This window comes from Nomia melanderi, chromosome 4 (assembly GCF_051020985.1).
Source record: "Nomia melanderi isolate GNS246 chromosome 4, iyNomMela1, whole genome shotgun sequence".
NCBI lineage: Eukaryota > Metazoa > Arthropoda > Insecta > Hymenoptera > Halictidae > Nomia > Nomia melanderi.
Window position 1 is genome coordinate 2368116 of NC_135002.1, and position 14693 is coordinate 2382808.

The 14693-nt window shown below is 34.8% G+C and overlaps 1 protein-coding gene and 1 long non-coding RNA gene across 4 annotated transcripts; one reads left to right on the forward strand and one right to left on the reverse strand.

Moving 5' to 3' along the window:
• Positions 1-10: 10 nt before the first annotated feature.
• LOC116428284 (intermembrane lipid transfer protein VPS13A) lies at positions 11-14601 on the reverse strand. 3 transcript variants are annotated; one of them, XM_076366796.1, is made up of 53 exons: positions 14586-14601; positions 14212-14477; positions 14016-14123; positions 13803-13929; positions 13394-13541; positions 13128-13339; positions 12869-13043; positions 12316-12800; positions 12019-12243; positions 11836-11948; positions 11561-11769; positions 11318-11484; positions 11141-11258; positions 10777-11079; positions 10525-10657; positions 10210-10440; positions 10007-10146; positions 9836-9933; positions 9575-9774; positions 9314-9493; positions 9050-9239; positions 8808-8974; positions 8352-8735; positions 8127-8293; positions 7781-8042; positions 7603-7669; positions 7106-7443; positions 6907-7048; positions 6551-6843; positions 6315-6483; positions 6056-6247; positions 5743-5984; positions 5410-5671; positions 5178-5332; positions 4913-5115; positions 4506-4842; positions 4232-4444; positions 3697-4170; positions 3358-3627; positions 2937-3293; positions 2689-2868; positions 2481-2615; positions 2265-2416; positions 2027-2195; positions 1750-1946; positions 1483-1669; positions 1275-1409; positions 1078-1195; positions 885-1008; positions 760-826; positions 538-683; positions 328-454; positions 11-234 (listed from the first exon to the last, which is right to left on the reverse strand). In XM_076366796.1, exons 2-53 carry the CDS (start codon positions 14350-14352, stop codon positions 94-96), a joined length of 10275 nt encoding a protein of 3424 aa, XP_076222911.1. In that variant the 5' UTR covers positions 14353-14477; positions 14586-14601; the 3' UTR covers positions 11-93. The 3 variants fall into 3 exon arrangements, with proteins under 3 accessions (XP_076222911.1, XP_031835580.1, XP_076222912.1); XM_031979720.2 differs by lacking the exon at positions 14586-14601 and having other exon boundaries at positions 14212-14547; XM_076366797.1 differs by lacking the exons at positions 11-234; positions 328-454; positions 538-683; ... (2 more) ...; positions 1078-1195; positions 14586-14601 and having other exon boundaries at positions 1281-1421; positions 1529-1669; positions 14212-14558.
• LOC143174439 (uncharacterized) lies at positions 365-2011 on the forward strand. The gene is made up of 3 exons (XR_012998413.1): positions 365-505; positions 1271-1411; positions 1546-2011. It is a non-coding gene; the product is annotated as an uncharacterized LOC143174439 (long non-coding RNA).
• Positions 14602-14693: the final 92 nt, after the last annotated feature.

Here is a 14693-nt window from a genome sequence, read left to right on the forward strand (position 1 = left end):
AATATAGAAGGAAGTGTTGCGTTCATTGAAGAATTTATTGTGCCTGATTAATTTAAATATACAATGATCTTTCTTTTATAGTTTGGGTTCCAGTTACACAACTTGGTTTGAACATATACCGTTCTCCATATTCAAGATCATGGCTATATTTATTTTCTGGCACAGCCACTCCAGAATATCTGTTGCTTCGCTTTCCAAATACCAATCTCCCATGGGCGATAGGCTGCCTTCGTTCTACAGGTAAGATGAATTTATCACTCTTACAAGCGTATAAAGATGCTTGAACCACGCACTTCGCATCTCGTTTGATATCGTAAAATAAAATACCTTGTTCACATGTAGGATAAGTTTGTTGTTAACTACAGTTGGAGGTGATAGCAACTGATGAGTTTCCAAAGTCCATTTTACATTCAGAGCTCCCCATACACTTCCCTTCTCGATAAAGTACAATCGCCTGAACAGCGATGAGAAAATAATGAATAAATGTATTCATTATCTTGAGCAGGTAAATAATTTCATTTATTTAGATATGCTTACTGCAATGAGACCAGCGCTATGTGTTTGCCATCGTTAGATAGAGCAGTATGCGCCCAGTATGTATCCGAGTCCATGCAAGGATTCTTATTTATCAAAGTTAGAATGTGCATTCCTTTTGCTTTGTGTACTGAGAATATCTCGACTCCCTGCCATGTAAAAATTATTTTCACATTTACAAGATATACTTTGTTATTTTATGTGTGCAATGATTCAATAGTTTACCTTATACGGATTGACGTAACGTGGTAAGCGTATTCGAGATATAAACTTATGACCTATTTCTTGTGCCCTGAAATGTACAGTGGACTATGAATGAGATCAATTTAAGGGATGTACTTGTTTCATACCTTTTTATAATATCTGCTATCACTTTTGAGTAAGTCTTCAAGGAGGAACTTTCAGTATGAAAAAATATTGATGTTTTCTTTCCTAAGGTTCTGAAGAAGTATTTCAATTCTTCTTGATGAATACCTGTACAAGTTCAATTAGTACACGTATTCCTTACTGATTCGTTTCAATGATACACGCTTTTGTACTTACTATTTATAAACGCAGTCACTAAGCTAGAAGTTTCTAATTCAATCTCTGCAGAAAACGAGGTACGAATCAAAGGATTCAGAGGAGGTACATCCTGATTTTGAAAGCATGGCTCTTTCGTCTAGAAGTCAATTTTGTAGTTAAATGTTGTGATCGTTGTTGTACAGTAGCGTCAATGCTATTCTTTCTCTTTTAGTTACCTTAGCTGGAACTACATGGAAGTCAAAATCAAAATTAAAGGCTGATGTCTGTATAGAGTCAGGCGTGGCGTAACCCAATTGACATGCCATTTCATGATTCAATTTCTCTGCTATCTCATCCCCGCATAGAATCAGCTGTAAGATATTCTAAAATAATTAAAATTTCCAAATGTCAGTGAACATTGATTGGTAAAGTCTTCTCACTTACACTATTAGATTCATAAAAGTTGTCTCCTAATGATTTAAAGTTATACCCATACTGGTTCCCCAGAACGGTAGTCGAGCGGATCAGAACCAGAAATTGTTGCATTGCCTGAGCTGCGTAAGATCGTGACAAATCAAACAGAAGTTCCATATTGTTAACGGTAATAAAGTTTCTTTGAAAACAAGGAAGTCTGGAATTACAAAGGACACAACATTAGCCTCTGAGAAGCACACAACAAACACCAAATATTTTACATAATTCTATGCGTACCTGAAATCAGCGTGCTTCTCAGAACTTCCACTCTCAGAGTATTCAAAAATAAATCTGACAACATTCTTGTAATCCGCGATATCGCTAATATTATAAATATTAGGTCTTTCTGTATCAGCCAACAATATTAAGCGTATTAGAATTGGAGAAATATACATCTGTTCTATTATATTCTTCTTCTTCTTAATGGTTGAACTCTGTAATTATCAAAGCCTTATTATTATACCAGTTGTTTGTAATAAATGTGAAAGAAAATTGCGAATCTGTCATGACATACATTATTATTTCTGTTAGAAGGCAAAATGTGAACGCTCGAAACGTCCTTTCTCAGTTTTGCAGCGATTGAGTACTTAGTCACTGGTTTCTTTGGGATTAAATCAATCAAGGAAAGAAGGAAACCTTCTTGCAAGTTTAAGTCAAATTCTCTAACTATAATACAAACACCTCTGTAATCAATAATTATAATTAATGGTACTAGATTGACCAGAGGGTGTACGCGAATAACGAATACTCACTTATAAACATTATAATTCAGTTTCCTTTGTTTCAAGCAAGTAAATTCAACGCAATGCTTCAGTTTAGGATTCCCTGCATAATTGATAACACTCTTCTGTAAGTTTGAATATAGAACTACAGGGAACGTTGTGTTACGGATTTGATTATCCACCTGAAATTATATACGAATGTATCATCGTGTCATCAAGCAATGCCAAACGAAATTACAATCTCACCTGTATCCTATGTATATAGCCCTGCAAGTAGGTTAACGTCATAGATTTCCTACAATGTAGCCAAATACCTGGAGAGTAAGTTCTTCTTAGTTTTCCAAAAAACGGTTTAGTTATATGCATTTTAACGAGATCAATCTAGAAATTCATTTATGTAAATATTTATACCCCGATACTCTTAAGTGGTGCAAAACGAGCGACACAAACTTACGTCGATTAAATTGTCTAACTGAGCCTTTTTACAAGAATTTACATATTTACTTTCTATCCAAGCACTCAATTCTAAGGACAAACTTTTCCACTTTCTACCAAAATAAAGTTCCCAGTGTGCCGCAGAGTCTGTCACATTGGCGTATACTAACTCTTTCAGGGCTGTGTTTGATTTTGTTACCTGTATTTACATTTCACACGTTAAAACAATGTTAATCGGTGGGTGTCAAATAATAATTGGCAACTCACAATGCTAACACCGATACCAGCAAAGGAAATGAATATTTCCTTTTTGCTGGGTTCAGGATCAATAATATTCTTCGCTTCCAAAAATACTGCTTCGTGTTGGGTGAACAACAAGACCCTTTGATTACTCTCCATGTAGCTTACCCAATAAACAACGGTTTGCTCTGTTTGATCGCGTTTCGACGTGGGTGATTTTACATCCTCGTCGCAGATGTTGCTTTCGCTGCCACTGAAACTTGCGGATTTAGTCTCCAGCCACGTTGACTTATTGTTACACTGTTTGTACGAAGACGTCGTCGACGATACACTGTTACACGCGTCAACGATTATAAGAGGTACAACTTCTTGTCCACACCCATCCTAAAGATGAAACAATTGCTCTTGATTTGAACGACTTTAAGTGATATGTTACATGTACATTTACCTTCTCAAATTTTGCGTCGTATCCAGTCTTCTTGTTATTATAAACGTTCCATTTAAGTTCTCTAGGTTTCGTAGGATCGTCCCATGTGTACAAAAGGCTTTGAAATGGATTCACTAATGCCACCTGCCCCAAATTGTGTTGACTAACTTTCAGAAACAAATCACTGCAGAAGTTGTCTATTCTTACTGGTATGTCACCGGCCACGCACTTTTGGAATGTAATGTTGTAAGGACAATTAACGCCACCATTTATTTCCACGGTGACTGCTGACTGTAAGTTACCATAATTTTCTCATTATACCGAATACACTGAATTGTTCATGAAAATAACTTTACTTACCCCATTGTCCATTCTTAATACCGTCTTTCCTGTATCAGTGATGTTAAAGTGTTGAGATACCAATTGACTGTTCCTCCACTTTATCCTCATCTTCATTGAGTCTGTAACTGGCCAAAATGGCATGCTCTGTCCAGGCAGAAGGTCGTTCCACAAGTCAGCTTGATCGTTCTCTTCCATGAATCGTAGAGTTCTCTTGGTTTTGTTGCTGATACAGAAATAAGGCAGGAAGGTTATGATCTTTGTGAAGTTAGATAAACGAGAACTTTCGATTTCCGTTAGAATTCTGTATTTTCTTCCACGCTCTGTGTCCTTGCATACTATCAGAGACATAGAGGTGATCCCTTCGAGGCCAAATGGCTGGGACCATTCAGACTGATGGGCTTTTAGCCTGGCCGTACTCTTCTTATTATTTTTCTGGGAAAATATGATCAACTCTTCTTCAGGAATTTCATTAATTATATGGGAATGGCACTCCTGGAACCAATAAGTCGTTAAACAGCTGCATTAAAACTGGACTTGAAAATTAAGCGAGTACCTGAATGTACAGAGGCAGCCCAGATTTATTTATTATCCAATACTGAGACTGGACAACGACGTGCCAACTTGTAATTTTGCACAATTCTATGTTCAACAGAAAAGGTTTAGTTGAGTCTGATTCGCTGTCTGCTGTCATCAGAATAAATTTCCTTTCCAAATTAGTGTTCAACTTTGCTGCACCGGTCCAGTATCCACCCAAATAGTTTTGAATCTGCGCATAGGAAACGAAAACACTCAATTCTTAATATCGTCTGATAGATTAACGTGCTTACCTTAAATACAAATTGGATGTCGTTATTACAATTCAGGGAATGCATGTTAATCTTTTCCCCGGGTTCAATTTTTACTTCATAGTTGATAGAGGGGATGTTAATGTCTATAACAAATGGTAGCTGATTGTTGAAAATAAGAGGCGAGTGTATGTTTATCAAGTAACTGGGCACTTGGCAACTTGGCCTTGTGGTCAATGGGACTTCGTTGCATGAAACTTTCACGCAGAATACAGACTGACTTTCGTCTTCTTTCATTTTGCAGCAAATGTCTTTGGCGACGTTCGTCGACGAACTCAGTTCCTTCCAATAAATTCCTTCCTCGCTGACGTGATACTTCCTGTAATAAATATTGTACATTATACAATAGGATCACATTATCCTTAAATGCCACTTAGACTTGCACTTACTCTAAGTAAGCAGGCAGTATGTGTATAGGAAAATGATAAGCTATGTATAAAGGAATGTTGTAAGTAGAATCAGGCTCAATGATTGTCATTCTAATGTTGTCATCAAAGGGGTTCGTTGGTTCGCCGATGCAAGTTAGTCCCAGTTTGTCTAACAATGATTTCTTATAATAAAGACCCAATGCATAAGATGTCTCGTTTCTGAACTGCAATTAAATTACATTATAAGGTATTATCGCAACAGATGAACTGAAATCGAATACTCAACCTGTAACGGTGACCGCACGGTAATCGTGCGATGCAAGTAATTATCTATTGTAGAGTCTATGACCAAATGATATCGAATTTCGTGTCTAATTGGTCGCAGCGGAATCAAGTTGCAGCCTTGTCTCATAGGACAATATACTGACACATCTTCGAATCCTGAATGGAACAAAAAGTTCCATAGAAGTCTACTTTCTGTTTTGTACATTTACGCAAAGAATGAGAAGAATCAATACCATGAAAAACGATCCGCAATATTTCTCCCGTGATTGTTTTGTATATTCTAATGGAAGAGTCGTCCTGGAATATCCCCTTAATTGGCATCGCATGGTTTTGCAAATTTAAGTTTGGATCTGCGAATTCCATATCGTTCTCCACCCATTGTGGACTGTCCACAGATTGAACCTCTGGTTCTGGACTGCTTGGAACACTCGCTGGCGAATTGATATTATGGTATTCTTGGCTGGCTATAACGCGTGTTACAGTTGTAGTGTCTTTCTATAATGCAAACAAGACAATCGATTAACTCAAGCACTGATGTTTTAGATATTTTTATTGCATGTACTTACATCTTCAGAGGCAAGCAATTCTATTCGACTTTCATGGCCAATAGCGTTGTGCAGATTCAGTTTCTTAATATTGGGAAGCACTATTGGTATACCACTGTTGGCTTGGTGAAATTCATTCACTATAACGTCCATAACGGCAATCAAGTTCGGTGTAACTATAAGATTCAGTTTCTCTTCCGCTGATATGGTAGTGTATACTGCTATGTCGTTGGATTTTATCGATTCGCGACCAATGGGACCAACTGCAATTAAACGTTTGTGAATAGTAAATTATATGAAAATAATTGTATCATGAAATTGAGTGGAATCTTACATGAATCCACGTTACATTCCGGTGTTAATTCCAATCCTTCGTCCTCATTTGTACTGGAATTATCGCTATCGCTGTCTTCCTCTCCACTGCTGTTACTGTTGAACAAGTAATTAGATGTCCTCGTTAACTTTTTCTGGCCCTCGTCGTCGTCCGTATCAGAATCTTCCTCGTATGTCGCGTACAACTCGGTTTCTAAAATATTATAATTATTCTACTTGCGTATTGATTTTACTTCATTAAAGCAATGTGCTTAAAGTACCGTTTGGTTTTGGTACAGTTAAGTGATCTGGCGTTATGAAAACCATATCCGTGAAGTCTTGGTCAGTACTTCTCAAGCTTTTTTTCTTAGTCTTTGATGCATCTTGTTTTATTTGCTGGTACGGATCAGTCCAGTTGGAATTCACCATGAAAGCTTCACCGTGGCGCATCTGTGTATAACTCACAATGATATAATAGAAGCAACGTATGTTTCTGTCAATAGCAACAATCACTCACCTTTATTATTAACTCCCACGGCCTGTAGTTAGTGTCATCATCTGAGCACAAATCAATCAGCGGTTCCCAACTTTTATAATCTGCATTGTAACAAAACGCTTGGAATTTCATACTGGACTCAAGAGTAAAGTCATTGAACCAATCACTGATGGATACCGTAACTATATTCTCTACTTTTATCATAGGCAACCTTTCTGCCGAGTATTCTATCTCCAGTAGTAAGCAAATTGCTACAGGCTTTAAGTGAAAAGTCACTACTTTGTCACTGTTTTCGCAAAGCAGGCTCAGATCATCTGTATGGTATAATTTGAAATGCTTAGTCTGTGCGAAATTTCATGACATTTAAAAATGCTTACCATCATTAATCTTTTTATATGGTACTTTAGATATCTTCTTGGGCGTCCACAGATTGAAGTGTGCATTGAAATCTTGATGAAATGATTTTTCTTCCGCTTTCAAGTGCATACTGTCCAGAAAACTTGTCGCCTCGTTCAGTATCTGGAAACGGCCATGCATTACACTCAAATAAGTATGAGAACTATTGTTGGTACTCACGTCGATAAACGTGTGAATGATTTCCGCGGAGACGTGAATGTCAATGGCGTTGACAGTGACAGTATAATCGGCATTAAATTCTGGCGATTCTTCTTTTCTGGAAATTTCTATGTCACAAGGACACAGTAACCAATAAGGAGTCTGTTTCGCATAATTCCCTTGTCTCTTTGATTTAGCGCGAACATCCGTGAAGGTGCAAACAATCGACGAAGAGCAGCTGTGCCTGCTGCTCTCGATTGTAACCTCTGCTTGCAACAGAACCACGTGCGAGTTGCTTGCTTTCAAATCTCCAAAAAGTAAAATCTCTGGTTTTTGTATTCTCACAGACACAGAAGCACCTGAATATTAAAAGCCAAGATAAACCACAATCTACATGTACAATCGTAGCAAGGTAACATTAAAAATATTTGTATTCCTTTAACTAATGCTTGTTGTACGGTAAATGAAAAACTAAAAGTTACAGTTAAGGCAACGATGTTACATATATAAGTGGGTACCTGGTTCTTCCTTAAAGTATTGTGCATATTTTAATTTATCTTTTTCTGCACTAGCAATATCCTTGTTCTTGATTTAAAACATATATACGTATATTGAACAATCGTTTTACTGCTATCAAGTAGATACTTGTAATGCTCAATCGGTTGAAGTTCACTCGAGTAAATAGTAAATACTTACTGTTTTTTGATTGTTGCATTCATATCCATGATTAACGATTCCTTCTTCAATCTGATCAGCTGGAATGGAGTCCATGATGTATCTTATCAGATGCATCACGAATGGCACAGAAAGGTTCATTCTGACTTCCTGAATGAGCGCATCGAGACATGTCTCTCCAGCAGGAGCACGAGTATATGCAATGTCAACGATAGGTGACATTGAAACAGATATATAAGACTCAGGATGCACTCCTATTAACCTTGCAGGTGACTGAATTATTCTTTAATGAATCAAAAATATATTAATTGAATAAATCATGTCATATATATATATATATAAAATAAAATAATCTTACAATACACACTTTCTTATTGCTTGAGAGTCCTTCCTAGTGTCTTGTAAAATACAACTTTGAAGGGATAATTTCATCTTCAAACTCTTATCACTGTAGAACGCATAACTAACGATCATTTCCCCAAATGTTAACCTACATAGACCATGATTCAAATCACGAACCGGTGAACTCAGTACCTGCAAATAGAAAGTCATTTAGATGTCTAATGAAACCATTAAAAATAATATTATATACCTCTTCTGAATCCAGGAACAAACTCAACTGCAGTCCTTCTAGAGTGAATTTCACATTAACTTCGCATATGGTATTCTCGTTATGAGTGAGAAAATCTTCTAGTTTCTTCACCATCATATCGTCTTGATTAGATTTCGTCACTTGTTCTTCCACATTGGAGTGCATATCATTTTCGTGCATGTCTTTAAATAGAATAATCTTTGAAATATTGTCCTTCCACACTAGTATACTAGATTTTAGATCTTTTTGGCTCAGATTAATGTACACAAAATCCATAGAACCTAATACATTAAACAATCCATATGTTTGAAACTCCATGGCGCTCCGATATTCAGTTTTTCTTTTAATGTCAAAGTGAATGTGTATAGGTTCTACTATCGGTTCCTACAAGTAAAGAATTATTTTATTATCTATGAACGTGGAACGTACTCGATTAATGAAAGTAATAAATTTTACTTGAATCTCCAAGTCTCTGCTAAGCGTCGTAATCGCTCTGGAAATAGTCATATTCTTCAGTTTCACCAAGATATTATCAATTATCAACTGATTCCCATCGTTCCCATATGTTCTATTTTCATTAGATTGATCGACCTTTTTGAAAAAGTTTTCCACGGATAGAATACCTATAAAGAACATCAAGATCTTAATAATTGCATTTTGAAAATAATTAATCTTAAATAATTTCTAGCGAGCACAACCTGTATTTAAAACCAAAAGACTGGGAGTATCTTTCCTTTGTGGCAGAAGAAATATAGGACCTTGTACATCAATGAATATATGTAATTTTGTAGCGCTTCTCTTAAATTCTTTCATAGTATCCGTGATTTTATCAATTAAGTAATTCTTCAAGTGGATACAGTACACTGAGACGAACGGCGTTAAAAAGTACTGTACAACGAATTATTCATGATTATTAGTACTTTAAAAAAAGAACATTATTAAAATATATATTAAATCTATACCTTCAAATCGTACAATATTTTAGAAATAAGTACACAGTTGATTCTTCCAACAGAAAACTTAAAAGTTCCATCCGACATTACATCATCCTGCTTAGTATCGATGTCAGGACACGTGTACAGTCTTGGCATGTGTCTCACATATTTCAAGTCAAGTACTTTATCTTCATCCGTAGTTAATAGCTTTATACAAAATGATTTAACTTTCAAATATATGGCAAGCCTGCGTTTTTAATAATCGATAACATTAAATAAGATATTTACTTTTGAATACAGAGTATCCTCTTGCAAGTCTTCGACGAACAAGTGTCTCAGATGTGCACGAAAAACCATCCTTTCATTGGCATTGTAAATGCAATCATTTTCCAATCCAAGAACTTGTATTTCCATCAAATCCACGTCTTTGTCACAGAATCTAAGAACGAGGGCACTTAGTCTTGCAGAGTAATTCAATTTAATAGCACCTAAGGAAGAATTAGAACGTTAGAACGTTGCACACTGAATTAAGATACCTTTATATCGTACCTGGAGGAATAGGTGGATCATTTTCTTTTACTTTCCACTGCAGGACACTGCGGAATATTTCCTTTGTGAAATTGAAGAGATTGTTCTTCTCAAGAGTGCTGAAAATCAAAGTGTTTGTTATTAGAAATGATTTTTAATTTAAAATTGTAAATACATTTAATATATACTTACTTAATTAAATTATACCAATATTCCCTGAATTTCAATAGCGCAGGTCTATGAAGGTTTATATTAACACTAAAAATATTTATGACAAGGGATCTCTCAATGCTTTTAAAGTGAGATTTAAAATCAGGGCAATTTGATTTCACCTATGGAGATGTAAATATTTAGAAGAATAAATTAATTATGGGTCTGAACTTTTTCTAACATACCTTACGATATGACACAACGAGAACTTCATGAGGTTCTTCTGTCGATATTAGCTCCAAATAGGATCCTGTTACCCCTGCATTAGTTTTATCCACTAAAAGTATAGATCCTATTCCAAATTGAATAGCAGGGCCGTATACCATTAGCGCAGTTTCAAGATACAATCCATTAAATCTCAGATTTAAATAGGGCTCTTCTCTTCCATGATTGAAGCTCACCAAATGAACAGAGAGCTAACAATTGAAAACTATCTTCAGAAAATTCATATCGTAATAACGAAATAATATTGTGTAGAACAAATTTCAGTATACAAATACCTCTCCAATGGCAAATCTCAGTAACAGATTAATGTGGTTACATGGAGATACATTATCATCAAATCCAGATAAATTGATAGTTTTAGATAATAGTTCCAAATCTTCTTCGCTGATTTCTGAAGACACTACACTCCTGCAAATATAAAATATCTTTTATCGACCATATACTTGACGTTAACCGAAGGATCAGTGACTCACTAAAGTGTTAGAAAGTACATCTTATAAATTAGTATTTAAGTCTTACTTCGTTACCTATCAAGTTTCTGTTTTTGTACGTTATTCGTCAAAAGTTCTTTAGTAACATGACTGAATTTGTTCTGCCATGTCTCAATCGATAACATACACACACTGCACTGGACTCTTTTCAATTCTTTTATCGACATAACGATCCCATCATAATTCCTCTCTGAAGTATATTGCTTCCAATTATTATCACACTTGTTAAAACTTTGTCGATATGTCAACAATAACAAATTCAAAAAATTAACGATCATTTGTATTTTGTATTCTGACAAATTGAACTTGATACTTGAAATTGAAACATTCACCTTGGTTCTAAAAAAATTAAAACATTGCAATGAGGTGAATTAATGTTACTTAAACAACAAAGACCCACCTTGGTAACTGATGGTACTCTGGTTTTATACTATACGAAATGGTTGTATTTGCTTGTATTTTGGGTATAAAATGAAATTCAGAATCTTTCTTTTTTCTGGCCGATCTCCAGTCATCTCCTGTAATATGTTAAGGATAGCAAGAATGGAAAATAACAATCACAGAGAATAAAACATACCTGAGTGACAGAATAAAATTTGTGCACCAGAGAATACAAAATGTATTCTATCATAAAGTAATTCTTCTAATTCCATGAGTGTCGCATCCTCGAGTTGCAGGTTGGTTGCCTGAAGTTCGTTAGACACACTCACGTTACCAAAATCCACGACAAGGATATGTCCGCCTCTAAAATCCCTTCGTGTTACGTATAGACTCAATCACAATTATACATTTAGAAATGTTTCGTATTATCAATACGCACTTCTGTATTGATCCGTGTTCGGGAAATACTATATACGGTCCTTTAATATCAATCTTGAAACTAATTCGTAAGGTCTGCGAAACGATATTGTCTGCTAAAACTAGAACGTTCCCTTTCACATACTCATATAGTTTATACATCCACAAGATTGTGGTGCGAATATTTGCATCATTGAGTTTGAAAAATTGTATAATTTCCATAGCAGCATGCTGAAACAAAATTGAATTACAGTAAAAGAACATTTCTATGTGCTTGTTATTGCATATTGTTATTACATGATAATAAGTAACTTCGATGGGTTCAAGCTTTAAAGATACATTAAAAGTTGGGTCCACATTTTCTTCGTTCTTCTCAAAGTCCATTGCCAAGAAGTTAGTTGATACATTGTCTACACAAACAAAAATAAGTATCATGTATCATAACTTATACAGAAAATATGTTAGAAAATATGATAATACCTGTTAGAATATTGTCCACGGTAATTAAGGGCACTAAATCGCCTTCTGGAGAAACACCTTCTACTACAAAACTCTCTGCTCGAGCTGATACTTTAAAAGCAGACGTAATTGGTTGCATTTCAATACTTGTCAGAAACTGTGTCATAGTTATAATAAGTATTTCTCTATCATTGCAACTGAGAAAGCTCAAACAAGCATTTGCTAAAGTAAAATTAAATTTATAATCTGCAATAAAAAATTATCCTTATTATTTCTAATATATCTATTTTGTTACTTCATAAATATTTATGATTATACCAATCGGTTGTGGTAGCTTTTCTAATTTTATCTTTTTTCCTAGTCCATTACTAACATTATGATGAGATATTGTTTTCATTTCCCGCATTTCGTTACTTTCTTCGTTTGAAGTTTGCCCTTCTTTAGACAAACCTGCACTCTTTACATTCTTTTCTATCAAATTGGAGTCACTTGATGCATGAGATTTCTCTTCCATTGTTTTATTTTGCAACTCTTGCCTAGCATGTTCTCTAGCAATTACTATATTCAGTATTGTCAAACAGTCTTCATATTTTTGTAAATCTAACTTTAATTCTGTATCATTTGGCCGAAGTAAACTCTGCAGGCAGGTCTCTTTATATTTCCTGTAGTTTTTCCTATGCTCAATAATTCTTGTCCAGGTGTAGGGTCTTATGTTATATTCTAAAATTGAATTGTAGGCATACTTCCACCAAGCTGATGGATTCTTCAACACAATATCAATTGGACGATATTTAATATAAGGTCTGCAAACATTAATTAATTAGGCAGGAATATATTTAACGTAAAACGAAATAAAGATTAAGTCACATACTTATTGATAATTGCACGTTCTAGCGAGTCATAAAGATGACAGAAAGTAATATACTGCAACTCTGTAACTTGCATTGCAACATCATGAAGAACAATGTCAACTAACATACGAGATGTCTGTGCCTCGTTTCCTTTATGTATGATTACCTTTACCTTTGCAGTGAATGGTTTCAGAACTGTGATGGAATAAGGATAATATTAATTCTTCCAAACAGTCCAACTATTTTATAATTGAATTGAAATTAAATGTATGAACATACGAAATTGAAATTCCTTGTTTCCAACACCGAAAGTTTGTAGAGATCTATGCATTGTCTCTTTCCATTCTAAGAAAGTGGATATATCCCAGTCACACCTGTTGCTCATTAGAGAAGATTCAGTATCATGATCCATATACATGCTTAAAGATTCTGCTCGTACTAATTGATAAACTGTATTTATATTACTCCCACAAACACCAGGTTTCCATTTGCTAAAATTTGTTTCACTATAATAACTCCAATAGATAATTTAAGGAAATCATTACCTGTTTGTAGTCATCACAGATATACTTTGAATACATATACCACAAGCACATAGAGATTCATTTAACTTTTCTTCATATCTAATATGTACATTATTGATAGTAATTTGAAAATTCTTTGTTACTGACGTCAATATGTTATCAAACAATTCTAAAAATCATTACATATTTATATACATACACTATCTATACATATACGTATATATATGTAACTCTTAAATGCTACAACCTATCATACCACTCAAAATTTGTATTTATCTGTCTTTTCTTTTGTGTATGACTTATAACATTGAAACTCCATGTACCTTACAATTACAATTTACGTTTTAGCACTGACTTATAATTAACTAACAGTCTGACAGATCCACTGCAGCAGTTAAGAGATCAAAATAATCCGAAATATCTAAGTTACCTGTTCTATAAATTTCATCTTCCTTTAAATTTTCTAATACTTTTTTCTTCTCTGCCCTTATCAATTTTTTTTGCACCTCAGCATCATAAACACCGTAAGCAGCAGGTACAGCTACTATATACACATCCTTAAAAATGTGAATTAAAATATAAACAAATATCAATAACAACACGTGACAACTAATAGAAGTTAATAAGAACATTAATTTTCTACCTCAATACAAAGAACAATAGGTTGAGAAAATAATGCAGACCATGGAATCTTCAAAATGATCTTTCCCACAAGTCCTACTTCTACCTTGATGGGTAAACCAAGCTGATACTATAAACAATGAATTATCAGAACGAATTTTACTGTAATTTTCCATGAAATTTAGAATAAATATTTCGGATACAGAATCGCATCTCACCAAAGCTTCGGGTTTCAATTTGAGATCGGCGAGACAAGTATCACCAGAAAAAATACCAACGTTAAATTGCTCGGTGTCCAAATCTTCGACGTATTTGCCCAAAAGCCGATTCAGGAATGCTGCTATGGCACCCTCGAACATTGTTCCGCAGTTAAATAAATTTACCACGTTGTTTACCTGTCACGTTCACTGTGACACTGTTTTCTAACACGGGCTCCTTTCATAACCTTAAGAAATTCGTAAAATAAATTCCGTCATGCGCGACTCTACAACAAGGATTTTATTGATCCTGGTTACGTTACCACTCTCTTTGGTATTTCCCTGCCGATACCAACTATACAGAAGATTTTTACTGATTCCATTTATTACTATACCTTTTTACCGACGAATACTGTCAACTAATAAAACCAATACTATTTAAAAAAATACACTAAGGTCCATTAACAGGATCATTTGAATTAAATGATCTACAAAAATTGACA

Coding starts and splice junctions, on each gene's coding strand:
- LOC116428284 (XM_076366796.1), bottom strand. CDS start 14,352: ATGTTCGAGGGTGCCATAGCAGCATTCCTGAATCGGCTTTTGGGCAAA. Junction 12,244..12,315: donor AAAGCTACCACAACCGATTG/GTATAATCATAA, acceptor TTTTTATTGCAG/ATTATAAATTTAATTTTACT. Junction 11,259..11,317: donor AATTTTATTCTGTCACTCAG/GTATGTTTTATT, acceptor AACATATTACAG/GAGATGACTGGAGATCGGCC.